We start from the raw sequence: 27,910 nt of genomic DNA, 5'->3' as shown, positions 1-27,910 counted from the left end.
GGAGGGGGGCGTCCACTATTCAACCCACTACATCTTCTGAATGGAAAATAACAAAGAGGACATAGAATTTGTTAACTCTGAGATGTAAACAGTTTGTCTTCATGGAGACATACACAATGTTCTTTAAAAATTTAGACTGAATAGTGAAAAACTACCACAGAGAAGCAGCAGCAAAAAAGCCCAATCCTAAACAACAACATGAACATGACTGTTTTTGTCTTCGCTGTTGCAGCCACACAGAAGGCTCTGTGCAGACTGTGGTCTTATTGTCTCTGCCCTGGAAACTTTCTAAGGCCCAGTATGTTGAGCTCCGAGGACATTAGGACATTGTGACATTTTGCCAAAAATTTTCCACTTAAAAAGGAAAGGATTATTTTGTCCAGGAAATTCTATCATCTCTGCCAAAGAAGAGAAGATGGAAGAAGAAGAAGAGAGGAAGGAACACAGCGCCATGTATGAAGAGCCAAGTTGCAGACTCCATCCTTTTTCCACTGAGAGAGAAACCCTCAATAGTTTGTGTTTCAGAGACTGGATGGGAAAGCAGAAGCTTTCCTCTGGCTGGGCGCCCCAAGCTCCTCTGTATTTTTGTTCCTTTCTTTTGCTCCAGCCATTCTATGTGGAATTGAAGTCCTGCAGGGTCAGCATAGATGTTTCTGTTGCTTACTATGATGTGCTCACCTCCATTTGATCAACATCTGAGAAGGTAACCAGAAGTTTACATTTAGAAAAGTCCAGGAAGGCAGACCTCTCCATGGCCTCACTCCTAGCTCCTGAAATTATGGGGCTATTGAACCACGGTAACCTGTTGTAACATATCCAGGCTGTTTACTGACACCATTTTTGAGAAGGAACAAAGTGATGAGAGTCACTACCACATGACAAATCGTTACTGTTCTGTCATTATCAGTAGTTCTTGAACATATTGAATAACTACTGAATAGTTACTGTAGACAGTGCCCTCTAGCCCATTCTGAAAAAGAAAAATCAAAGCAATGAAAGTCACTGTAAGTGACAAACTGTGGCCATTTTATCGTTATCAATATTAATTAAACATAGAGCTATATCCTAACTGATGAGGACACAGCATCTTGCTCCTGGGAGCTTGAGCCATTGTGGGAATAGGTAGATGAAAAGAGACCTATATCATCCTTGTTTTCAGTTAGCACTGCTAGTATTTTATTGACGCTTAATCAAATAAGTAAAACCAGTACTGCTAATGACTTCTTCCCCAGACCACACAGCCTCAGAGGTACAGCTCATCTTCCGTTCTTGCTCGTTGTTCAGTGTCACTAATTATTACTCTGAGGGCTGTTAATAAAACTGTTCAATATTTACTTAGCTGATAGTCTCAAAATGGCAAGCAAGCAGATCTTCTGAGGACCCGAAACTAGCCCTTTACTGCCTGCTCACATCACCTCTTGCTGTTCCCTCTGTTACACAGACCTCAGCTAGACTCCTCCCCTCAACACATTCCCTCTAGAAGGGAGGGTCTCCATCAACATATAACTCTCAGTCTTTTCGTATAACTTACTTCAAATTATTGTATTTTGAGCTCTCTGTTAATGAGCTCTTAGAAACGTTGAATAGGAAGTTGGATAAGTTGATATCTAAGGATTCTTTCTCCCTTTACCCACATTGCCACATGGACGGCAAGATAAACACGGTATGCTAGTACAACAAGAGTTTAGGGAAGAGTTGAGCTATTTCCACCTGTCCATCTCTAAAGCCAGATGCTGTTGGTAGATTTCACATATCCAAACATTTGGTGCTGTCATCTCCAAGCCCATCTGAATGGGTAACCATAATAGAATGGAAGGCTGGCCTCTGGGTTGCTGATTTCTCCACCCTGACCCAAGCAGGGACTCTACTTTACAATTAAGGAAACGTTTAAAACAACATTTTGCAGGCCTCTCAGACTAAGCCTAATGTAGACATTGACCCAGGTGAAAGCCCCAAAAGGTCTCTCCAGGGGTTTAAAAGTGTATATAATTTTTTGGGGCTTCCCTGGTGACGCAGTGGTTGAGAGTCTGCCTGCCGATGCAGGGGACACGGGTTAATGCCCTGGTCCAGGAGGATCCCACATGCCGCGGAGCGGCTGGGCCTGTGAGCCAGGGCTGCTGAGCCTGCACATCCGGAGCCTGTGCTCTGCAACGGGAGAGGCCACAACAGTGAGAGGCCCGCGTACCGCAAAAAAAAAAAAAAAAAAAAAAAAATATATATATATAATTTTTTAAGTCAAAACTTGTCTATGAGAATAAAACAGGCCAAGAAGGGATGACTAAAGGCAGCAAAGGGCATCCTCTTGTGCTACACCTGACCAGGACACAGCTCTCCAAGTCTTCACGGATCAAGTCTCCTGTTCCCTATCAAGCAACCAAGCAACAGTCTGAGGAGTCAGATAAGCCTGAAAAATGAATCACAGATATGAAAACTCAGTTTATAACAGAGGCAAAGGATCTGACATTTGTCACCAAGATTTAGACATAAAGAAAGTCCCTTTGACCTCAGAGAGGACTGGCTTAACAAGTCACAGGGGTGAGAAAAAAGTGGCCCTCTTGCTTCCCCTGGGCTGGTAAGCAAGAACAAAACATGATTTGTTCCTGAAGTCAGGACTGCAAAAGCTTGATATCCGGACAAAGTCCCTTTACAGCCATTCTGGGTAGCCCATCCCCCTCTGTCCCCGGCGCCCCTTCCTGGTGAGGACCCAGACACTCCTCTTCCTTACAGACATTGGTGAGCCTGCAGGGGGCAGAAGAGACAGGCTGTGGTGGACTAAGCCTAATGGAAGGGGCCTATTCACACCACCATGACAGGGACAAGACAGTTGGAAACATAAAGCCTCCACTACGGCTCTCTATGGGGCTCAGGCATGGGGTTCAGAGCAGATTGCGGGTTGGAACAGGCAATGCAATATAACATAATATAACAATGTAACATAACATAATATAATACAGTTATGAAGGGTTTTAATTTTATATATTTTTTTAAATGTGCCTTTAAAAATGCAAAGGGCCATCTTCCCCCACCTCCTCCAAATTTGTTACTGAGATAGGAAAAAAATGTCTTTGTTGCTTTCTCCCATGTTCAAAACACATTATAGAATTTTACCCTTGCTATAAATATACATTTTACGTTTGATTTTCCTAATGTTTACTGGCAAACTTCTGGGTCACTGGAAGAATTGATTCGATGGCCTCACTGGCAGCAGGGCACCAAAAGTTAAAAGCAGCCTGGGGAACTGGATGTCATTGGCATCCTCATCCTAATGTCTCCTCAAACTATAAACTAATCATTTAAAATATTAAAGCAGAGTACGTTCAGATGCACAAGCATAAAGGTTTAAGCTAGATTTTTATTTGACGACTTCTTCCCTACTTTATTTATTAAACATACAGGACATCAGTTTTAAGCACCGGTGATCCAGTTTTGCACAGTGAATGAGCATGAGCTTTGGAATCAGACAGGCTGGGGTTCGAGTTTGGGCTCAGCCAATTATTAACTGTGACCTTGGGCACATTTCTTTGTATAGCTCAGAGCCTGAAGCCTGTTAAGCATTGTCAGTAAACTTTGCTCCTACCAGCAATTCAGTACAAGCAAAGTATTTAATCTCTTGCCTATTCTTAGTGATCATTGTCAGAATGAGTTCAAACAAAAATCAATAATGATCTTTAACAGGGGAATCTTCTCCCTCTTCCCCTTGGAGAGAGGGGGCAGTAACAAAATTCCAAGTTGATTGAGGCTCCACTACCTATGAGATCATGGAAATGATTTTTCCAAGGGACTCAACAATTTGTCCTGAAAAAGCTAAGAAAATAAAATATAAAAAGTAGCTATTGACATGAAAATGGCAACGAAGGAAATGTGACTTTAAAAATGAAAACAGGCAATATAATGCAAGTTCTCCTCCTGAAACTTCTTTGTCACCCATCCCTGTCTTTCTGCCCTAGCTGGATGACCCTCACCATCTCTCACAGGGACCCTGTCATCACCTCTCCAGAGCCCTCTCCTCCACCCATTCACCACATCAGCACTGGTTACAACAGGCTAAGGGAGCATTGGTTATGGAACAATTAGTGGTCTAATCCTACCTGTGTAGAACGGTATATATGGCTGTTTATATATCTATGGATGTAAATAGAAAACCTCAGAGAATAAACCAAAAAATATTAAGAGTGGTTCTCTCTAACATGTGATCTGTTCTTTCCATATTTTGGAAACTACTGGGAATTGGGAAAACATCATTATTAATGTTATAATCAGGAAATAATTAAAGCTACTTTTTAAAAAGGAAAAAGAAGAAAGGTTTCCATGGCATTCTACCGCAAACAGGATAAAGTCCAAACTAGCATATAAGGTCTTCCATCCATGACCCCAGATTACTTTTCAAACATTATCTTCTTCTGTGTCTCTGACACATACCCTAAATAGAAAACACACTAGACACTCTTTACCCTGAATTCAGCCTTCACTGTCCAACTTCCAAGCTGTCCCCTATCTTGTTCTCACAGCCTGTCTCTTGAAGATTTTCCCAGGTGCCTCTCTTAGAATCTACCTGCTAGAAAGCACATAGAGCATTCATTTCATTTGAACACATAACACAATTAGTTGTGTTTTTCTCTCCACTAAGCAGTAAGCTGTTCAAAGAAAGGTTGTGTCTTCTTCCCAGAAGACTTGGCTCACTGCCTTGCACCCAAAGATAGCCAATAGATGTTCATTGAAATAAATTACAGAAGAGTGAAGAGGATGATACACCTGGGGCAGTTGCAGAAGACTTGACAGGGGTGGGATTTGAGCTGGGTTTAAAGAAGGGGTAATATTTAAAGAGAAATGATAGCTGATTACATTTATAATTCTATGGTAAAAACACAAGGACTTTTCCCAAGGACATTGTTGACATTCTGTTGTAGACTGCTTGACGCTACAGGGTAAACTGATGCTAAAAATATTTAAAAGGGAGATGTACCTTCGTATTTTTCACTTATATTCTTAAGCTAAAAGGATACAATATTTGCAATTAAAAACTAGTTGTCTAAAAGTGAAAGCGTCATCAGAAAACAAAATTAAAGGACAAACGACAAAGTGGGAAAATATTTACAACATATGTAATAAAGGGTTAATAACTACATATCAACAAGAAAATATGGGTAAATGGGGAAAAGGGCAAGTGACAAAAGAACAAAGACAATAAATACGAGGGGAAAAGTTTAACTTCATTAGTAATAAAATAAATGGAAATTAGAAAGAGATACAAATTTTTTGATTTTCAAAATGACAAACGAAAAGATACTACTCAGTGTCAGTGAGGGAAAGACAAGGGAATTTCATGGGGCTGTAACTTTTCTGGAAAAAAACTTAGCAAAAAGTTTCCAAGAGTTTTAAAAATAATTAATTCCCTTTGACCTAGTAATTCTACTTGTAGGATTCTATCCTAAGGAATTAATCAGAAATATGCAGAAAGTTTTATATATAAGCAACACCATCTGTAAGAATTAAAAACCAGAAACAATGTAGACTATTAAATGTAAGAAAACAATTAAAGTGTATTACTTTGGAGAAATATCTATTTAGGTCTTCTGCCCATTTTTGGATTGGGTAGAAGACCTAAATAGACATTTCTCCAAAGAAGATATACAGATTGCCAACAAACACATGAAAGAATGCTTAACATCATTAATCATTAGAGAAATGCAAATCAAAACTACAATGAGATATCATCTCACACCGTTCAGAATGGCCATCATCAAAAAATCTAGAAACAATAAATGCTGGAGAGGGTGTGGAGAAAAGGAAACACTCTTGCACTGTTGGTGGGAATGTAAATTGATACAGCCACTATGGAGGTTCCTTTAAAAACTACAAATAGAACTACCATACGACCCAGCAATCCCACTACTGGGCATATACCCTGAGAAAACCATAATTCAAAAAGAGCCATGTACCAAAATGTTCATTGCAGCTCTATTTACAATAGCCAGGACATGGAAGCAACCTAAGTGTCCATCAACAGATGAATAAAGAAGATGTGGCACATATATACAATGGAATATTACTCAGCCATAAAAAGAAACGAACTTGAGTTATTTGTAGTGAGGTGGATGGACCTAGAGTCTGTCATACAGAGTGAAGTAAGCCAGAAAGAGAAAGACAAATACCATATGCTAACACATATATATGGAATCTAAGAAAAAAAGTCATGAAGAACCTAGGGGTAAGACGGGAATAAAGACACAGATCTACTAGAGAATGGACTTGAGGATATGGGGAGGGGGAAGGGTAAGCTGTGACAAAGTGAGAGAGTGGCATTGACATATATACACTACCAAATGTAAAATAGATAGCTAGTGGGAAGTAGCTGCATAGCACAGGGAGATCAGCTAGGTGGTTTGTGACCACCTAGAGGGGTGCGATAGGGAGGGTGGGAGGGAGGGAGATGCAAGAGGGAAGAGATATGGGAACATATGTATATGTATAACTGAGTCACTTTGTTATAAAGCAGAAATTAATACACCATTGTAAAGCAATTATACTCCAATAAAGATGCTAAAAAAATAAAGTGTATTACTATATATACATGATCCTGTCATTTAAAAAATCGTTTTAAATAAAATATTTTATTTTATTTATATTTTATATTAAATTTATATAAATTTATATTTTAAAATAAAAATATTTTAAATAAAATATTTTTTATTTAAAAAATATTTTTTAAAGAATAGTTACTGTCATTGGGGCAAATGTTCACAATATAGTATAAAACGAGGTTACAAAGAAGATTAAATTGAATGCATTCTGGAAAAAGAACTGAAGACAGAAATTGGGCTTCCCTTTTGGCGCAGTGGTTAAGAATCCACCTGCCAATGCAGGGCACAAGGGTTCGAGCCCTGGTCCAGGAAGATCCCACATGCTGCAGAGCAACTAAGCCCGTGTGCCACAACTACTGAGCCTGCACTCTAGAGCCCGCGAGCCACAACTACTGAAGCCTGCGCGCCTAGAGCCTGTGCTCTGCAACAAGAGAAGCCACTGCAATGAGAAGCCCACGCACCACAACGAAGAGTAGCCCCCGCTCACTGCAGCTAGAAGAAAACCCGTGAGTAGCAATGAAGACCCAACGCAGCCAAAAAAAAAAAAAAAAGACAGAAATTACCTCTAGGAAATGGGATTGGGGAGAGGGGGACCTTTCACATGTTCTCTCTCTCTTTTTGTTTTTTTTTAATATAAATTAATTTATTTATTTTTATTTTTGGCTGCTTTGGGTCTTTGTAGCTGCGTGCAGGCTTTTCTCTAGTTGTGGCGAGCGGGGGCTACTCTTCATTGCGGTGCACAGCCTTCTCGTTGGGTGGCTTCTCTTGCTGCAGAGTACGGGCTCTAGGCACACAGACTTCAGTAGTTGTGGCACTCGGGCTCAGTAGTTGTGGCTCGCGGGCTTAGTTGCTCCGCAGCATGTGGGATCTTCCCCGAGCAGGTCTCAAACCCGTGTCTCCTGCATTGGCAGGCAGATACTTAACCACTGCGCCACCAGGGAAGACCGTTCTCTCTCTTTTTTTTTTTCAATGAGTAAGAATAATATTAGTGGCTATACTACCAACAATAATTTGAACGTTTACTGTGGGCCAAGCATTGTTCTAAGTGCTTTATGTTTACTTTCTCACAGAATCCTCACAACAACAGTAATATTGTCATTCTCCCCCTTCACAGGTAAGAAAATTGAGGCACGGAGAGGTCAAGCAAGTAGCTCAATGTACAGCTAAGACTCAAGGGTGGCATTTTGGGTGGGATGAATTGGGAAATTGGGATTGACATATATACACTACTGATACTATGCATAAACTAGATAACTAATGAGAACCTACTGTATAGCACAGGGAACCCTACTCAGTGCTCTGTGGTGACCTAAATGGGAAGGAGATCCAGAAAAGAGGGGATATATGTGTATGTATAGCTGATTCACTTTGCTGTACAGTAGAAACTAACACAACATTGTGAAGCAACTATACGCCAATAAAAATTAATTTAAAAAGAAAGTGCAAGAAAGCAAGATTCCAGAGTCGCTCTCTTCAAGTACTACGGTGCCTCTGATTATATATTTGTAGTACTGTGTTTGTAAATTAAGAACTTGATCCCACCTTTGCCCTGGCTGGTCCCTCTGCTGAAAAAGCTTCTTCTCCTACGTAGCTACTTAAGTCCCTGATCTCTTCAAGTCCTTGCTTAATTGTGGCCTTCACAGTGAGTCCTACCCCCTAAACACAGGGTTCAAACTTGCAACCTGCCCATCTATTGTACTCTGCTTTATTTTTTCCATAGTATTTCTCTAGCATATTAAACCATTTTCAGATTACCATATCAATCCTCTTTGTCCCTCCTCACCTTCCCCCCAGCCCACTATGGGAGCTCCATTAGGTCATGAGTTTTTATCTGTCTTGCTAATCGATGTATCACAATCTGAAAAAGTACTAGCACAAACTAGGTGAGCAACAAACACTTGTGGAGTAAGTGAACTTTTAAAAACATAGCATGATTCCAATTTTACTTTCGTATTTTAAAGCATAAACATGTATATGCATGTGTATGGGGGAGGGAGAAGAAAAATAGTCAAAATGTTAATGCTGATATCAAGTGATATCTTTCCTTCTTTATGTTTTCCTGTGGTTTTATTCCCCAAACTCAATTGGAAAATGTATTATTTTATCATAAGAAAATTCTAAACCTCGGGTGACATGCATTGCCACGCACAGCAAATTGTCTTTACTGCAAGTTGCATGAAGCCGTTTTCCTATGTGAAACGCAATCAACAATTCAAGAGGTATTGACGATCTTTAAATAAATTATTGCTTTTAAGCAATCGCCCGGTATTTTGTGGTGGTTAAATATCTCTAAAAGGAATAAAAATCCTTGCCTTGCCTGTCGACCGCGGCATCCCTGGGGAACACACCCACCTAGCAACCCGGAGCCGAGCCTGGCACTACGCCTTTAATTCCCGTATTGGGAGGGGGGGTGGAGAATTTCCGCTCCCCCACTCCCACCGCGTCCCTGGTGGCAGCTGTCACCGGTAAGGCGAGCACCGCGCACGGGGGATGGCGCCCAGCGCCCATTGGACAGAATATAAAGGCTGAAACCTACCCCCGAAGACTGGGAGCCCGGCGGGGCGGCGGCGGGGGGCGCGCGCCGCGGCCCCCAGCTCCTTTATCCAGGAGACTCCTGGGCCCCGCGGCGCGGGCATGACCGAGGTCCAGCTTCAGGGACACGCCCGTTACGCCTCGTTGAAAACGATCAGGTGAGCCTGGCCGAGGCGGACGTGACTCCTGGAACCCCGGCTCCAGTGCGTCCCAGCTGGCGCCGCGACGTCCACCTGCCCAGCAACCGGGAACAGCTGGTCGGTGGGAGGGGGAGGCCCCGGCTCCCCTGCGGGACCGGACTGACCATGGCGCTGGCCGCGGCAGCGGCCGCTGCGGCCGCCGGGGTGAGCCAGGCGGCAGTGCTGGGCTTTCTGCAGGAGAATGGCGGAAAGGTGCGCAACTCTGAGCTGCTGAGCCGCTTCAAGCCGCTGCTGGATGCCGGCGACCCACGCGGCCGCGCCGCCCGCAGGGACCGTTTCAAGCAGTTTGTCAACGACGTGGCCGTGGTGAAGGAGCTCGACGGCGTCAAATTTGTGGTGCTGAGGAAGAAGCCGCGGCCCCGGGAGGGACCAGAGTCCCTTCCCTCCTGCTTCCCGAGCACCCCGGTGGCATCAGCCCCGCCGTCGAAGATCACCTCCGTCTCACAGGGGGAAACCGCTGCTTCGGGGGCTCCATCCTTGGCCTCGGCGCAGAGGGCGGTGGAACCACCTGAGGACCCGGCTCCGCCATCAGAGCCACAGGACACCCCCGGGGCTCCGGCCTCTGAGCCCACTCAGCTGACTACGGGGCTGCTGTTAGTCCCAGCCCGGCAGTCAGGGATGCCCTCGGACCCCCAGATTACAGCCTTTGAGCTGGCCCAGCCCTCCGAGGGACTCTCTGCAGACGTGGCCCCACGGTCCATGGCACCGTCGGAGGCAGCTTTGCCCCATGCAGAACCGCCAGACCCGGAACCTGCGCCTGGGCTGACAAAAGGGCCGCCACCACCCCCTCCGCGCGCGCTGCCTCAAAAGCCCTGCATGCTGCCAGTGCGCGGCGTCCCGGGCCCCGCGGCGCTCCGGATCCGGGCGGAGGAGCAGGGCCTGCGTCGGCAGCTGTCGGAGGAGCCCAGCCCACGTAGCTCCCCGCTGCTGCGGCGGCGGCTCTCAGTTGAGGAGTCCGTCCTGGGCCTCAGCCTGGGCCCCGGCCGCTCCCCGCACCTGAGGCGCCTGTCGCGCGCCGGCCCTCGCCTGCTGAGCCCGGACACCGAGGAGGTGCCCGCCGCACCGCCGCCGTCCGCCGTACCCCTGGAGCCGGCCGAACACGAGTGGCTAGTGCGGGCTGCCGGCGGCCGTTGGACCCACCAGCTGCACGGGCTGCTGCTACGCGACCTCGGCCTGGCGGCCAAACGCGACTTCATGTCAGGTTTCACGGCCCTGCATTGGGCCGCCAAGAGTGGCGACCTCGAGATGGTGCAGCAGCTGGTGGAGATCGCGCGGCGTGGAGGCGCGCGGGTCGACGTGAACGCGCGCTCACACGGCGGCTACACGCCGCTGCACCTGGCGGCTCTGCATGGCCACGAGGATGCAGCGGTGCTGCTGGTGGTCCGCCTGGGTGCGCAGGTGCACGTGCGTGACCACAGCGGGCGGCGCGCTTACCAGTACCTGCCGTCCGGCGCCTCGTACGCGCTTCGCCGCCTACTTGGCGACCCCATCCTGCGAAGCTCTACCGAGCCCGATGCGACCGGTGGTGGTAGTGGCAGTTTTGCGGCCCGGCGCCCGGTTCAGGTGGCCGCCACAATCCTCGGTTCCACCACCAGCGCGTTTCTGGGCGTCCTGGCCGACGACCTGATGCTCCAGGATCTGGCTCGAGGCATGAGGAAGTCAGGCTCCTTAAGCAAATTCCTGGGTGCCTCGCCCATGGCTCCTCGTAAAAAGACAAAAACCCGCAGTAGTCTGCAGGTCTTTTCAGAAATCTCCCGTCGACCCACTCCGGGGCCCTTGGCTGGTCTAGTGCCCAGCCTACCCCCAGCAACCTGACGGTTCCTGAGGCTACCGCTGAGTTGCTCTAATCGGGCCTGCCTCTCACCGTCTAAGCCTGCCCAAGACGGCGGTCCAAAGCCTTCGGCTCCATCTTGTTTCCAACTTTGTCCAGTGCAGCCTGTTTCACCCAAGTGGGCCTACGCCTCCAGCTTCTGTCTGAAGCTTGATCTTTCTCCAGAGATGGGATCCAAGATCTCAGTGAGAGCCTCCTATGAAGAACTACAGAAGTCAGGATTGAACTCTGGAGGAAATCTGAAATTTAGGATCAAAGGTTAAGGGGCAGCAGCTGGTCTGGCCCCTGAATGATTTAACCCGATGCCTCTGCATCTATATACTCCCAAGCCAGAATTAGAGCTTTGTGTGATGATGGACTGTCAGCTTTAAGATATGTAGTGCTTTTGTAATTTGATGCTTTTATCCTGTTTTTAAATTGAAATGAGGTAAAACAACTTTCATAAAAAAACCTTTTCAAAGTATATTTTTCCAAAATGCTCAGACATTTTCAATCTTTTGCTAAATATTTTGGAATTCTATTTAAAAAAAAAAGATGATCAAGATCTAAAGGAAATTAGTCCCAACCAACAAAACCCTTGAATGGTTATCTACCTCATTTTAGGCAATCAAGATTCCAGAGAGTCTTGAATACAGAATGTGACCATTGTGAATGTAATTAGTTTCAGTTGTACTGAGAATGCTAAATATTAGAAAACAAGTACATCTTGGGAGTAAAAGTGATTTAACAATGAGAGAAAAGAAGAGACACTTTGGCAAATACTTTTAATTTGTGGTTGTCTTTATGGTGAAATATAAACGTGTGTCTTTGGCACTGGTGGCTGGCTACTTTGATATGGCATGAATAGTTAATTTTTTAAAGTGTGATTTATTTGTGAATTGCACCATTGTGCCATGTTTCTGAATCTGTGGCTTTCAAATCCGGCTGAGCCTTTCAGTGCAGAAAGTGAACATTCAAAGAAAAAAAAGTCATAGCATAACACTAGAAAAATCACTGGTTAAACAGTAACAGATACAATTAAGGAGGAACTATTTTATATGAAAGTTCTGTACAAGCAAAAGGTACGTGATATCCATTTTAAAAAGCCATCTGAAAGCAAACAACTTATTCCAAAATAGGAGATGCAGAATCTCTTTGCTCAGTGACCTTAGAGAGGGGTGGCTTGATTCATCTGTATCTTTGCTCCTATTTGTAATTGAGAAGGTTTTAAGTATTGCCAAGATTTCTCAGGTTCAACACAGTGTAATTAAAATGGCTCTTTTCCCATTTTAAAGATGTGGAATCTATTTGCTCAACCAAACTTTTTATATCATATTGTAATAATGCTCTGCTTTTGCAAATTGGGCTTGCATGTCATTAGTTATGCCAAATAGTTTTTGGGGCACAGGGTACTGGAGTTCCCCTCCCATATGTGTATCAGTGAGGCCTCTGAAATTATTTAAGGCAGTCTTTCATGGAATGTTTTGATTTAAGCAATGAAATAAAGTCTCCCATTTTGTTCCTGCTTGTGTGATGATGTACTTCCCTTAAACATTCTACAGCACTTGCTACTGTATTTTGCTTTTCTTTTCACTTCTTTTCGCCTCATCCTTCTGTCTCTTTCAAGCATTCTACTATTGAAAGAATTTGGATTTCTCTGCAAAAAAAAAGGAGTCAACCAAACATGGATATGGTAGCCAAAAACTGTAGATAAATGTAGGCCCGGATCTGACCTCTCCCACCTTCCTTGCTTGGAACTCTAGCTAAGCTGCATAAATTATTTCAAAATGAAAATTAAAGTCTTCTGCCTCTGCAAAAAAAAAAAAAAAAAGACAGGAGGCAATAATTAAAGCAATCTCAGTAGCTGAAGGTCTAGGACAGGATAAAATATTAGAGATTTTTCATGGTAAAAGAGAGGCTTGACTGAGACGGGTAACAAAGGTCACACACACAGGTATGACCAGCTTTGAGAAAGACAAAATGTAAACCAGCAAAGTAGTAATAACAATAACTAATGTTTACAGCACACTTAAATCAGAGGAGGGTTCTTGAACCGCCAGAAGAATCTTTGTGTTTCAGAAGGGTGTGCTGCAAGCCTGCCCAGTGAAGTAAAAACATTTGGCAAGAGTTTAGGATCAATAAGCCTAAAATTCAGGTGTTAGAAACCACTGCTTTTTCCTTGCAGGCTAAAACTTTCTGAAACTGTAAGTCAATAGGAAATTACAGTTGATATGCATATGGAAAGTTCTCAAGAACAATATCTGACTAACAGGAGGTACACCTGGGGAAGGATATTTCCAACAACTGACAAAAAAATAGTTGTTCATTGGTTAAGGTAATTTACCTGGTTAAAATTATCACAGGGAAGAGAATCACTCCTCTTAATGGGGGAAGAGTTAATCACTGATGTAGATGTGTATGAGTCATGTCCAATTTTTATTGTTTGGCTGCACCGGGTATTTGTTGCTGCGTGCGGGCTTTCTCTAGTTGCAGGGAGCGGGGGCTATTTTTTCACTGCGGTGCACGGGCTTCTCATTGCAGTGCTTCTCTTGTTGAGGAGCACGGGCTCCAGGCATGCAGACTTCCGTAGTTGTGGCTCGCGGGCTCTAGGCATGCAGGCTTCCGTAGTTGTGGCGCACGGGCTTAGCCGCTCCGGGGCATGTGGGATCTCCCCCAACCAGGGCTCGAACCCGTGTCCCCTACATTGGCCGGCAGATTCTTAACCACTGCCCAGCCACGGAAGCCCCCACAGCAAGCTTTTTAATACAATTGTACATTTCCTCTAAGGAGGATGGAAGCTGTTCTTTTTTTAAAAAAAATAAAAATTTATTTTGGCTGCACTGGGTCTTAGTTGCAGCACGTGGGATCTTTAGTGGTGGCATGCGGAGTCTCAGTTGCAGCCTGCATGTGGGATCTAGCTCCCCGACCAGGGATCGAACCTGGGCCCCCTGCATTCGGAGCATGGAGTCTTACCCACTGGACCACCAGGGAAGTCCCTGGAGGCTGTTCTTGAGCATGTGTTACTTACCTAATGGAGACCAGGGTATGGGTAACACACATATGACCTGTGTTTACTAAGTGCCAGGCACAGCTGTAAACACTTTGCAGGTATTAACTACCACCTTACAAGGTATGCACTGTTAGTGTCTTGATTTTTAAAGTGAGGAAACTGAAGCTTAGAGAAACTGTAAGTAACTTGTACAGGCCTCACAGCTAGTAACTCTCACAGTCAGGATGGCCCCTGTTGCTCTTTTCCATTACAGTGTCCTGTTGCAGAAAAGCAAGGTGGTCTCATCTCAGCTCTTTATTCATTTAGTGACCTTAGGCAAGTCACCCAAGTCTCCAAGCTCCATCTCCCTCTCTGTGGAACTGGCAGTACATATCCTACAGGATGTGGGCAGGAAGGAACACAGGGAATGAGTAGGTAAAGTCGTCTGTGAACTGCAACACCATCCTGAAATATTACCAGGAGTGCTGAGTTGGTCCCAAAGGGATATCTGGCTGCATTTCAAAACCAAATATCTCTGATTCGTGACGTTGTTCTACATGATCACCATTCTTTTGCCATGTTAGTATTTGTATATACAAACAACAACATTGACTCTACTAGGAAAAATGTTTCCCTACAAAAGGGAAATATCGCTTTATTTAAAATATCACAATGCCTTTCTTAATACACATTCCTCTAGCATCCCCGCCCCCACAACTTCCAGTCTTAAACAAGCAGTCATTCAGCTTTCTGGACTGAAAGCACCCCTCCACACACAGTTTTAAAGCTGGGCCTACTCAGGACCCATATTTCCTCCCTTTTCTTTGCCTTTTCCTGGAAGAAATTATTTGACCTTTTAAAATGATTTAATAAATAGACTCTGTCGCTCTCCAGATAGCTTTATGCCTTGAACCTCTGTGGCTGGCGTCACCTTTCCAGAACTGCCACACCTCTGGACTTGAACCTGTGGAGCAGAGGTGGCCTCAGATATTACTGTGGGAAGGAGGAAATAAGGAAGAGACAGTGAGAGAGGGAGGAGAGAGAGAGAGAGAGAGAGAGAGAGAGAGAGAGAGAGAGAGAGAGAGAGAGAGAGAGAGAGAGAGAGAGAGAGAGAGATGTCTGGACCTCTCCTCAAGAAGGGGAGGAAAAAGTCCTCCTAGTGAGAAGTCAGTGCTGACTTAAGTTTCAAAGACAACAGGTAAACACCCATCATGACTGTCTGTCTAAACTGTAGCTAGGCTGTGACAGTAACGCTACGGGGTCGTTGGGAGGATTGCTTTACAGCATTTCACCTCTTGTCTCTGCGGTCCTCATAAGGTCCATTTGACCTAAATGTCCTCATAAGCTTCTGAATTACACGTGACTGACCAGCAAGGTAATTTGTTCCCGTGAGGATTCCTGAGGTTCACGCCAGCCGCTCGCCGAGGTACTTGGTGTGAGGAGCAGGCTGCTCCAGCCAGACTGCGCGTCGGTTTGGGCACCACGGAACCTTGCTTTCCTACTGTTTCCAATTTACAGTCAGAAGGTAAAAAGTGCACTAATTACATCTGTATTAGGAACGGCTGGGGGGCGGGATGAGGCGAGTAGGAGAGGAGGGAGGCCCCGGGGCTGCCAGTTGCCAGGCAACAACCGCGCTCTGCTCAATCGGGGCGGGGCGCTGCAGGCCTCAGGGCTGGGGGCGGGACCAGCAGGCGGCGGCGGGCGCAGGCGGCTTGGGGAGGTGCCGACAGAAACCCCAACAGAGGCCCAAGAAACCCTCCTTTCCACCGTGGGGAACCACGTAAGGCTCTTTTTGATCCTGATCCTCGAGGTCAACACCCCCAGCCTCCCCCTCCCCACTCCTCATTAGCCAACGACTTTGGAACGAAGGCCTAGTGGCAAAAGAAAGGGAGCCAACCTTCCCATAACTGGCGGGCCAGGATTTCTTTCCGACAGACACAAAGGCTTAGCCCCAGCCTTCAGGTCCAACAGGGACACTGCTCAGGACAAGGCAACGTCCCTGTGGCTAGCCCAGAGGGCCTGGTAGCTGGGGAGGCTGCGGGTGGTAAAGCGTGGCTAGAAGCTTTCATCATGCGGAAAACAGTGCCCTCTGCTGGCAGTGTCCAGGAGGGTGGAATTCACCGGACTTCTGGTACTGGCCCCCACCCCACCCCTAGTCTTAGTGCCAATATAGAACACCTATGCTGAGCTCATTCTTGCCCTCTGAAGGAATAACGGGGTGTGGAAGGGAGATAAACTGGGGCAAGAAGGAGACGGAGGCAAAATGGAAGGACAGGCGCAGGAGTTGTGGCCCTACTTTTGTGGGCTCGCTCCATCTGGTAGACACAAGCACAGAAGCCTCGTATTTCCCCATGGCAAAAACCAGCAAAGAATCAAAGTGCAGTTTAACCAGACAATGGCAGACGCTACTTCTCATGCCCATCCTGGGCTGGGAGTGTTTTGTCTGAAATACACAATTTCCACTGGCCTAATGGACGACGTTAAGTGTGTTTCTAAGTATATCACAATGGTAGAATGCAATGGGGACTGTACAGGGCAAAAGCCAGAAATAAGTAGATTCCATCCAGAACGCGTCTCGAAGCGAGCTGCCCTGCTAGGCAGCGGATCTTAGAGCGGAGGCCCCGCCCACGGCGTTCAAAGGAGAAAAGCAAAGCATAATGTTAGGATCAGCAGGAGCCCCATATGTTTTTTATAAAAAGGCACAATGTGAGCATTGTTCTGTGCTCAATAGCGCGACTGTTATAACTAATGCTTTTGGTATGAATACGACCATTTAACATTCCCAACCCGTTGCACTTAGTGACAATATGCATCAGAAAACAAGCCCAGAAGCAGAGATTTCTCACTTTGAGGTCTGTTGGCTTTAGATACACATACACATGCCTATTAATGTGCCCAGCTTCCAAAAATACACTGAACATTTACATGAACAATGTTCTTGTCCCTGGCCTTAGCAGCTACAAATACTAAGGCAGATTTTCAATGTATATTTGAGAACTGAATATTGATTCTATGTACACAAGACTGACACACAGAGGGGAGTGTGTGTCCTGTTTCATACCACTCTAGCCCTTAACTCCCAACCTTAGCCCATCCCCAAAGTGCCATCTCCAGAACACAAGAAAAGCTGCCTCTGCCAACTCCTCAGCACCACCCCCACGATAATAGGTCTCCAGGTCCCCCATGACTCACCTTCAGCTCCCATCCCCCCAGCTGCCCTCCTTAAGCCTGGGTGACCTAGTGGGGACTCCAAAGGAAAGGTGGATAAATTCAGTTTATCCAATTATCCAACATAATTGGAAGAGGAAGAAGGTTCTTTCTGGGTCCTGGAATGAATGTCCCCAAATGTCCAAGTGTACTTGACGTTCATCAGGGTTTTTAGGCAGCAAAGCATCTGAATCCATTTTCCATTTGGGGAAGTTCCCTATCCCTTGTCTTGAAGGGAGGCAGTCCCCCACTTCCACTATACTACTCATGTCGGGGGCTTGGGTAAAAACCAGCAAAAGAGACCTGGCCTCAGCCAATCAGGCCTAGGCTTTCGTGGTAATAATGCAATCACCAGAATATTTAGGGACTACTGGTGACAGCATCTGCTTGGCCCCTCCAGTTTTCAAGCCTGTTTCTTCAGTCTTTCTAGGGATCCCCAGGGCTGAGTGATGTCCTCCAACAAATCTCTCCTCTGCTCTAGTCTGGCAGGTGTCTGTAGTTTGCAAACAAGATCCCTCCTCCAAGCCAGGCTCCAGGTGATACTGCACACTTCTCACATCAATTTTTTATTGAGAGGGAAATAAATGGCCATTTTGCATCTTAAGTTGAAATGCTCCTCTGACTTGTCTCCTCTCCCTCCAACCAACCCTGACCGAAAAGGGGGAATACTGCAAACCTTAAAATTCATAAGTTAATTACCAAATAATCCACAAGACTTGGGTAAGGCCACATGAGAACACTTGGAAAAAGTACCCCAGGAAGGCCGGGCCTGGGTCTTCCCCACCCCAAGGGAAAAGCACCGAATAAACCAGCGTCATCCCAATCACGTGGGTGAGAGGCAGGGGCAATGCTCCTCACCCCCAGCCCCCTGTAGCTAGATGAGGGGAGGGGGGAAGGGCGGTTTATCCGGAGGACGGGTGCCTGGGGGCCAGGCCGGCCTGGGAGTCGCAGGACGACGGCCAAGGTCGGTCCTGACTGTGTCCAGTTGGTCCTGAAGGAGGCGGACCCGCTCGTCCAGGCTGCGCTGCTGGGCCAGGACAGCGGCCTTGCCGACCAACAGGGCGCGATAGGTGCGCAGCTCGTCGGCGGGAAGTGCGCGCGCCAGCACCTCGCGCAGGGCCCGCTCGCGGCGTGCCACATGCTGCTTCAACTCCTTGGCGTCTTCCTGCTGCCGCTGCAGGAGCCCCAGTCGCTGCAGCAGAGAGGCCTGGAGCCGCGGGGCGAGGGCGCCGTGAGCGGGGCGAGAGTGCCGCCGCTCCCGGGAGGCTTCCAGCCGGAGCCCGCAGGCCCCTCACCGCCCCGCCCTCCCCCAGCCCAAACCCGTTACCTGCTCGTCAGGGTCGCCGTCTGCGCCCGCCCGGGCCAGGGCGCGGTGCACGCGGTCCAGGCGACTGCCCAGCAGCAGCAGGAGGCCAAGCACGCGCTCTAGGTCGGCCATGAACCGGCTGAACCGCTCGAGCTCGTGGGGTGCACAGGCCTGGCCGACCGCGGCCTCCAGGGCAGCCCCGCGCCTGGCCCAAGCCTGGGCCGCCCCCTGCAGCTGCTCCTGCTCGGCCTGAAGCTCCCTTAGCGTCTTTTGAAGGAGGTCCGCCAGCTCCACCTGCAGGGAGGGCGTGGGTACCTCAGTCTGGAGGCAGGGCCCTGACTTAGCCCAGCCTCTAATAGCCCCGTCACACTCACTTTCTTGGCTTGGATGCTGTTATTTGGCTCGGGGAGACCCGGGCCGCATGGCTCGTCAGGCACAGCGTGGGTGGTAAGGTTTTCAGCCCTTGTCTCCTCCTGAGAAGCTGGCAGGCGCTGGGTGGAGTTAAGTAGGTAAGAGCTGGGGACAAAACCAGAGTTCCTTGGGTCGTCCTGCCCCAGGCTGCATGGGCTTAGAATCCCCTGAGTCCCTGGTACCCTCACTCACCTTGACGCAGAAGTACCAGCTGCTTCCTCTCCAGCCTCTCCACAGGCTGGCCTCATTGCAGCCCAGACCTCGGCTAAAGGAATCAGCCCATCCAGCAGGCCCAGGGATGGCTCTGGGCTGGGATAGGAGGTGAGAGTGTCACTCAGAGAGGGATCCAATCTGGCCAGCTCCTGAACTAGCTCCTCGAGGCGTGGACTGGGCCATGTTGACCTGGAACCAGTCTGGCCAGTGCCCCAAGCCAGGGCAGTGTGGTCAGAAGGCCCCGGGGTATCATTGCCTGGAGGTCTCAGGGCATCACATGGGAGAGGTTTGAGGGGGTCAGTCTCTGCAGCTGTGGGGGTATCAGTGGTCAGCAGTCCAGTGGGGTCAAAGGTTGCAATGTCACCATTTGCAGTCCCAGGGGGACTACAGCATGTAGGCCTGGAGACACTCACAGAACCATTTACCCCCTGCCAACAGTCATCCGCCCCTGCAGTCTCTGGGTGCTCATAGAGGGGCTGCTCTGAGGGGATTATAGCCTGGTCAGCCCTCTGACCCAAGCCAGCTCCATACTGCCGGTCAGAGGCATGGACACTAGAAGTGGAAGAGACACTAAATCAGTAAAAGCTCTGGCCAAAGATAAATGGTGGCCTCCAAGGCCATCCACCTCCCCCACCTCACCCCTCTGGCTCCCAGCCACCAGCCAGGAGAGGGTTCCCTGCCCCTCCAGCATTTTGTAGATGTGTGTAGGAAAGGGGTATCTCACTCTGCTTGAAAGCCTGAGGAAATTCACCTGTTTGGGAGCCCCAGGGGAGCATGGGAGTCTGCAGGTGATCTCATTCTGACCAGCGGGGCTTCTTCCAGGAAAACTTCATCATCAGGAAGGGATGGGAGCCGGGCAGACACAATGCAGTTCTCTGAGGCCCTATGCTCCCAGTCAGAGGGACTGCTCTGGGGGCCCTCTGCAGAACAAACCACTGCAACTTCCTTCTGAGTCAGGAACCTGGAAGCAGGGACCCCACACTGACCACAGGGTCCAGGAAGGAAGATTCTGGTTCTGCGCCAGACAGACAGTAGGGTGTTGGGGGTGGGATTAGGGGATGTGGTTTGCAAAAGACAGAAGGCTCAAACTGAGGGTGAGTGGGAGGCCCTCTTCTTTCTTGAGCAAGAGATATGAAAGCTGCCTCCCCCCAGCTTTCAGTCCCCAGAGTGGTCCATGTCTCTCACCTGGAAAGTTTGGTCTGAAACAATGGTCTGGGGGTTTCTGCTCCTTGGGGAACAGCCTGGAAAGGCAAGCAGTTGGATGAAATGTTGCTCAAGTTTTCAATCTTCTGGATGCCCCCAAGCCAAGCTTGCAGCCCCTATCTTCCATACCTGGGCAATGGGCATGACCCCTCCTGGACTTCCCCAGGGGGACAAGACTTCCCCCGAAGCGCTCTGACTCCGACCAACAGGCCTATAGGCATTGCTGAGCCTCAAGGACCGGGGTTTCGGGTCCTCTATGCTTCGGGGCTGGGTCGCAGGCAGCCATCTGATCTGGTGACCTTCGAACTCTGCCAGCGTCCGCTGCTGCCATTCCTGGGGCTCCGGCCTGGCGAGGCCAGAGCTGGAGCAGGCCTCCCCCGAGCATTCCCCCGCCAACCCACCGCCCCGACCCACGCGATCCAGCTTTCCCGGCTCTGAGAAGCACCACTGCCGCTGCTGGTTGGCGAGGCGTCCCCTGCCGGCGGTTACCGGCGCGGGAGCCCCGGGGCGCGCCGGCTCCGCTTCCCCGCCGGGGTGGCTAAGCAAGGCAGAGCGCGGGTGCGCGGCGGAGGGCCGCGCGGGGGCCGCGGGCCGCAGACGGGCGGGCAGGCTCATGCGGAGCTCCTTGCGCTGGAAGGACGTCTCCCGGAGCACTCGCCGCTGCGCGCCCTGCAGCCGCTGGCGGTAGGCGGCCCGCGACGCGGGCGGACTGGGCGGCTCGGCTGCCCGCGCCGCGGCCTCTGCCTCGGCCGCCAGCGCGTACAGCAGCGGGGTGGTCTGGCGGCTGAGCGGCCCCGGGGTCCCCCGGATCTCAGGGGGACGAGGCCCACTGCGTGCGGCGGCCGCGGGCCGGGGCTGCGGGGAGGTGCGAAGCCCGGCGGTGGGGGCCGGGCCGCCCCACACCACGCGCACGTAGTCCCAGTCCAGGTAGGGAAGTTGGTGGGTCCCCGGCGACGGTGTGCGCGGCTCAGGACCGCCAGAGGCGGCGGAGAAAGAGCTGTAGGCCGAGTCGGCGCGCGCGGACAGCCGCCGCAGGTCCAGGCTGCGAGTGGACGAGGTCGGCGAGGCGCAGTCGCCTCCAGGACCCAGAGCCTCCATGGCTGCGCGGACGCGGGCAGAGGCTGGCCAGCTCTGTGGGGCCTGGAAAAGCATAGATGGGGTGGTGGGTGAGGCGCTCCGGGTTAGGGTTAGGACAACCTCCTGGCACCTCCAACACGGGCATGCTTACACATCCCCTCCCTAGTCTCACGACCCTTATTAGCGCTGGCACCCCCCCCCCCCACCTCCCTAGTCTGGAATGGCAAGGGCAGTAGGACCAGGGGAACAGCTCTGGAGATTGAGGGCCTTAGCTTAGGGGAAGGAACTAGCGACTAGCGCATCCCCCGCTGGGGCTCTTCTGGCCCGCAGCCCTGGCTTCTACCCTGGCACCTCCTGGAGCTCTGAGAATGTACCCATGCTCCTGCCCTCCCCAACCCTGTCCCACCCTGGCTGCTTCCCGGCTGCTTTGTTAGCTTCTCCATGTGATCTTTCCCTGATAAACAATGGTCAAGAACGATCTGAGATCACAGGGGAGACCAGAAAGGAGGGGGAAAGACCCAGGTCAGATGGCAGGGGCAGCTTCACAGCCTTCCTCCCTCCCTCTGGGCCAGTTATATTCCAGGTGCTTTGAATAAATATTTGTCTTGAACTGCACAACTGCTGTCTGCATTTTACAGATGAGGACACTGAAGTTCTGAAGGGGGAATGATTTGCCCAGAGGCACACAGCTGGTAAGAGGCAGCGAGCCCTGCCTGGAATCTGGGCCTGCCTCCAAGCTTACTGCAGCCAGAATCAATTTCCTAGAAGCAAACCCTGCTGAAAGCCAGTTCACCCCCAGCCCCCAGGGGCCTGAGCCTCCAACAAAGGCCAGCCTCCACTATGGGAAACAATCGCTCCCATCCCTTCAAAATACTGGCAGATTCCAGGATAATATGGCCCCTGCTTGGGAGACTCTCTGCCTTTTGTCTAGGAATGACAGGCTCACCCCCTCTTTGTCCTGCCACTCTTGCTCCTCCTATAGGGCACAGCTTAGAGGTCTCCTGACCCTTTGGGATCCCTACAGTGTCCTGAGCTTCCTGCACCACAGCACTCATCGCCCTGCATTGTGATTGTTGGCTTGCTTTGATTCCCTCTCCCCATTCCCACCCCTGAGCTTCCTGAGGACAGGCCCTGCACTTACTCATCTCTGCACCCTCGGAGCCTGGCATGTAGTCGATGTTAAGTATTTGTTGAATGACAAGGAAAGAAGCAGCCTTTCAGGGAGTAGATGGGGGTGGCTTTGGTGGAGAAGGTTGAGGGCTTCTTTGCTTCTACCCACTTTTCTCTCCCTATTAGTCTTTTTGAGAAAGGGGACAGAATGGGTGAGGCAGTTGCCACCCATGGACACTGACCAGGTTACTCAGGTTATTAGGAACCAAAAGAGCAGGCAAGCACAGCTTGGAACAGGAATGGCCAGAAATCAATACTTCCCCAGTGGCAGGAGGGGGAGCAAGGGGAGGAGCTAGGTAGGTGTGCCTGGGTCAGGGGTGAAAGCAGCTTTGAGTCTTGGGAACTGAAGGCTCCCTATGGGCTATAGGGACTTTGGGGGTGGGGTGGGAGGCGGGCTTGCCTTTCCTGAGCTGCTTGGCTGGGATTGCAGAGGAGGGTGGCCCACAGTTGGGTGGAAACTGAAAAACAGACTTATGTGAGCCTCTAGACACTTTTTGGAGCTCAGGATCACCCTCTACCCCATTCCCTGAGACCCCAGATGCTATAGATTGCTGGATAGGGCAGGTAGGGAGGTTAGTGGAGGGAGGATATGATGTTTCCTAAAAGGGCGGAGCGGTACCTCCAACATTCCCAGGAGGGGATCTCAGCTGACCTGGTACCAGAACATCTTGACATCACCCACCTGGAGGCATCTCTGAGCCCATGAAGGCCAGCCCTGCAGGTTGGTCTTCACTCAGGCTTGGGGACCATTTCTGCAAAGTAGTTTATACTCTCTGAACTTCAGAAAGACAAGAAGCTACTCTGAGTAGCAGCCCCTGGGAGGACAGTCACCTCCTCTTGGTAACTCCCCCTAGCCACCCAGACAATAGCTCTCTCTCTTCCTATCCTTCTGAGCCCAGCTTGGGAGCACTGTTTACCCTGGGTCATGCCACCCATTCTTGACTTTCGCTGCATCTATAAGCATGGGTAACTGTTCTAATACAAAGATGTTTCCTCAAAAAAGGCCTTGACAATTCTATCTTATTTGTGAGTTACTGACTGATAAAGGATTCTGAGTTCACCAAATAAAAACAGCTCAGATGGATAACCAAAATGTGTGTACATTTTCTTATTGACCTTAACTTGTCTCGAGGATGCTTTTGCAGTGGTAACCCAAGCACCTGATACCCATGCAGGATGCTCACACTGTGCCCTTTGTAGAACCTGTTATGCCAGGAGGGTCCAGCTCCTTTAGTGTGTTTTGGGGCCTCAGCCCAAAGAGCAAAGAGCTTTCACACTTGTCTGGCTGCAGGGAGCCTCTTGCAGTTCAGCCAGTCCTTGTGGCTGGGAGTAGCCACACCCCAGAAGCCCTAGCATCAGCATTAGTGTCAACTGTGGGCTGGGCTGCAGAGCCAGTGCCTGCATTGAATGTAAGTCCAGAGGCTAGAACTCAAAGAGCCTTTTGCCAAGCCTCGTCAGAGTAGGGGGAGCAGTGTGAAATCCCTGCTAGAAAACCACCAGATTGGGGTCATGCGGTATTGGGGTCATTTGCGATAAACTTATCACCTGAATCAAAGAGCAAGAGAGGAAAAGGAGACAAGGATGACTTCCGTGTTCAGAGCTAGGGGCTGGGGAGGTGGAGGTGCCGGTCCCAGGAATGAGGAAGCTGAGACGGAGACTAGCCAAGGGATCCAGTGCTCAGTCTGGGGCCTGTGGGCTTTGTAGTGTTTGTGGCAAGTCTGGCAAGCAGGTGGTAAGTTGAGATGTGTGTCTGGACCTCAGGAGAGAGGTTGGACCAGGCAAGAAAGCAGACCCAGGTTTTTAATTAGAGGTTCTTGGGGAAATCCATGAAGACAGCTTCCAGTGGGTAAAATCACACAAAGGCAACGGAAACAGATCCAGGTAAGGTGACCAGAAAGGCAGACAACCTCAAATGATCAACAATGATCAGGAATTAAATCATATCTTTCCCAAAGGCCACCTCACGTCTGACCTCTCTTATGGAGAGGTTGTCCAGGCCACCCCACCTGGATGGTCCGGCAGGGAGACTGCCTCGCTGCCTGCACGGCAGTCTCCCTGCCGGACTGAGTTTCTAGGTCCTGAGCCGTGTCTTGAATTCCACCACTCCAGACCAGGTCTAGAAGGGCAGGCATTTTGGTAAGTTCCGTGGCTCTCCCAGTTCCCTCCGGCACCCCATTCTCCCGGCCTGTCAGCACCACAGCTCACGTCGCGAAGCGTCTGCTCTCAGCTCGCTCCCGCCCACATGTAGAGTCTCCGTAGACTCTAGCTCTGTGCCACGGTCAGGAAACGCGGGATGCTGGCGGCACTTGGGGAGAGGAAGCCGCGGTCGAGATCGTACCACATACCTGGGGCTTCAAGCTGAGTCGAGGCGCTCCAGGGAGGAAAGAGGCGCAGGCCTGGCGGCCACAGGGGGCGACAGAGTCACGCAGTGCGGCTGGAGAGCGAGGCCTCGGGGACGCTGGGAGAGCGGATGGCCCCTGGCTGGCGCATTTCTCGGCCTTTCCTGTTGGTTGGGTTCACCGTCGGGGAAGGAGGGCTCAGAACACGCGGAGGGAACCGCGCGATCGTGGACCAGAGAGGCCAGGATACCCCAGTGGCTGCGCGGTCGAAAGGCGGGAGCCGGAGGTTGCAGGGTGAGACCCCACTGCGTGCTCGGGTCCCCCGGGCGCGCTCCCCAGCAGCTCCCGCTGTTGCCGGCTCTGCGCCCCCCACCCCTCTGCGAAGGGGCCAAGCGCGCAGGCCCTTGACTCGCGCAGACCAGACTCCGCGCGGAGCCCAACCCCTCCAGACCCAACGACGCGCGGGCTGCTCCGCGGCGCCCCAGCTACCCCACCCGCTCCTAGCGGTGGGGCTCGCTCTGCCGCCCCCGGGAAGGGCGTTTCCGCCGCCCACTCCCGGCCGTCCGGCCCCGCGGCCTCACCGAGTACCTGAGCTCCAGCCCGAGACGCGCTGCTGGGCGCCCGCGGCCGCGCGGTGACATCAGAGTCCCGGCCTCGGGCTCCCGACCCCACCTCCAGGCTCCGGCTGCCGCGGGGGAGGCGCCACGTCCGGCTCCCGGGGGCGGGAGCGCGGAACGGCGGCGCTGTCCCGGGAGCCGCCCGCCCCTTCGTAGTGTCCGCTTGCTGGCCTAGACCTGGGTCCAGGGGTTGGACGCTCGTTCCCCCGCCGGGCACAGACCTCTTGCTCCAGCTGAAGAAGCTGGAAAGTAGGGGAAGGGCCACCAAGGCGCTCGCCCGCCCGCCTCCGCCCAGCGCGTTCCTACCGCCGGTAGCGCGCGGGCCCGAGCCCCGAGGGTCCAGGCCACCCGTTATGTGGGAAAGCCCAGGCCGGGTGCCCACACGGGCACCCCATTCCTTTCAGAAAGTTTGGCCGAGTAAGCAGAGCCGCCGCTGCCCTTGTCCCTCTGAGCACAGTTCGGATGCTAGTGCACCATCCCTTGACCAGCTGTCCCTCCAGATACCCCATTTCCAGAACTCTTCCAGCTCTTTGATTCCCAGTGTGGGCTCTCCTTCTCCCATGTTTGCCCGTTTTCTTTTCATTTCTCCCACTACCCCACATAGTCTGGGCCTTTCCGGCCAGCCACCTGAAAGGGGAGGGAGAGGAAGGGAAGGAGAGGGGAGGCTCTGCTGACGTCTGTGTTCACTCCCGCTACCCTCAGTGGGTCCTTTAGGTGCTGAACTATGCATATCCCCTGTGGCCTCGATAGGGTTTACGCCAGCCATAGAGTCCTGCTCTTGAGGTTTTCACCTTTGGGGATCTCCAGGCTCCAAAGAATGCTCTGAATTCATCTGCCACTGTGCATTCCTCACTGCTCTGTCCTCAGCCTTCCTTGCCCCCGCTTCCCAAACCTTTATCCTATGGATACTGGCTCTGCGAAGAAATGCTCCCTTCCCTTGGGCGTCCCTGGTGGCGCAGTGGTTGAGAGCCCGCCTGCCAATGCAGGGGACACGGGTTCGTGCCCCAGTCCGGGAGGATCCCACATGCCACAGAGCCCCAGCTATTGCTGTGGTTGCCCTCACTCTCCCACAGAATCATCATGCCTGGGGGCAGGGACCGTATCCCCCTATCTTGGCATCCTTGGCTGACAAGATTTGTTGTGGTAATAACCAGGACCCAGAAACCCAGACCGGGGGTCAAGGCTGCCACTTTCTGGGGGGCACTAAGAGCCTGGGGAACTCTGAATGCTTGGATCTTCTAGGGGATGGAGGCAGCAGGCACCTGAGCCTGGCTTCTGATTGGCACCCTCCTGGCTCTGGTTCTTCTTCAAACACCATCCTGACCCAGGCATCAGCTTCAGCTGGAACTGGAGCTCTGGACTCTTAAGACAATGGCTCAGAACTTCTTGGCTTTGAACACCTGCCCTTTTAAGATCCCGATCCGCATTGTTGGTCTCAGAGCAGTATTACAATAGAGGGAACACAATCCAGCAACCAAAAGCCAATTCAAAATTGTTCAAGATTTTAATTTATATTTTTAAAAAGTATATTTCTTGACAACCATGAAGTGGACACAGTGTCCACAGCAATTCTTGTTAACCCGCTTCTCCTCCCGCCCCCTTATTTCTGTTGCACACGCCGCAGAAACTCTCTGCCGAACTCCCCCAAAACTGAAATCCTGCCCACCCACTTCTCTGCTTGCCTCTTCTCGTCTGAGAAAGAGAAACAGCCCCTGACATCTGGATGTTGGCCTGGGACTATCAGCTAGGCCTTGGTGTTGTAGAAGTTGATCTGACATTCACAGCCAAGGCCTTGGAGTTCTCCTGTGGCACATAAACAATTTCACAGGACATCAACAAGGCCATCTGTAACCATGATGGGTCAAGACAAAAATAAGACCATTCTGTAATCATATCCAAACACAGACAAACCATGAACGTTGTCCAAGTCCCCAAAATGACCAAATGTCTTTCTATCCTGGATAATAACGCCAGTGCTGTTTCCTTGCCAACTGCAGCTTTAACTTTGCTTTAGTTATTCCTTTTTCTAGATAAGATTTAAGATACCCAATCATAGAATTACTCTTGCTTCCCAACAGCATCAAACACTGAGAAAAGTCCTGCTTCTTTAATTCTCTCCAAAATCACTAATACGAGCCCAAGTCCTGTAAGTCCTCTCTAAGGCCCTCTTACCAAGATGCTCCATGGTTCCCCATCCTGTGTGTTCCCCTCACTGTAACAAGTAATACACTCCATTTTTTTTCAACTATTGGTGT

At 50.4% G+C, this 27,910-nt stretch overlaps 2 protein-coding genes across 7 annotated transcripts; one reads left to right on the top strand and one right to left on the bottom strand.

The window, feature by feature from the left end:
• On the bottom strand, positions 1-25,712 carry SHROOM1 (shroom family member 1). 6 transcript variants are annotated; one of them, XM_032628694.1, is made up of 9 exons: positions 25,627-25,712; positions 25,045-25,202; positions 20,582-21,592; positions 20,435-20,490; positions 20,001-20,210; positions 19,229-19,801; positions 19,000-19,141; positions 18,647-18,919; positions 14,726-18,526 (listed from the first exon to the last, which is right to left on the bottom strand). In XM_032628694.1, exons 3-9 carry the CDS (start codon positions 21,548-21,550, stop codon positions 18,194-18,196), a joined length of 2,556 nt encoding a protein of 851 aa, XP_032484585.1. In that variant the 5' UTR covers positions 21,551-21,592; positions 25,045-25,202; positions 25,627-25,712; the 3' UTR covers positions 14,726-18,193. The 6 variants fall into 6 exon arrangements, with proteins under 6 accessions (XP_032484588.1, XP_032484585.1, XP_032484586.1 ...); XM_032628695.1 differs by having other exon boundaries at positions 25,045-25,296; positions 25,627-25,655; XM_032628697.1 differs by lacking the exons at positions 14,726-18,526; positions 25,627-25,712 and adding an exon at positions 1-36 and having other exon boundaries at positions 25,045-25,577.
• Positions 9,419-12,645, top strand: SOWAHA (sosondowah ankyrin repeat domain family member A). The gene has a single exon (XM_032628700.1). It carries the CDS (start codon positions 9,419-9,421, stop codon positions 11,126-11,128), a length of 1,710 nt encoding a protein of 569 aa, XP_032484591.1. The 3' UTR covers positions 11,129-12,645.
• Positions 25,713-27,910: the final 2,198 nt, after the last annotated feature.

The sequence above is a fragment of the Phocoena sinus genome, chromosome 3, assembly GCF_008692025.1.
Source record: "Phocoena sinus isolate mPhoSin1 chromosome 3, mPhoSin1.pri, whole genome shotgun sequence".
Lineage (NCBI taxonomy): Eukaryota > Metazoa > Chordata > Mammalia > Artiodactyla > Phocoenidae > Phocoena > Phocoena sinus.
Note: the sequence above shows the minus strand (reverse complement) of the source record. Positions and strands in the feature narration are given on the sequence as shown.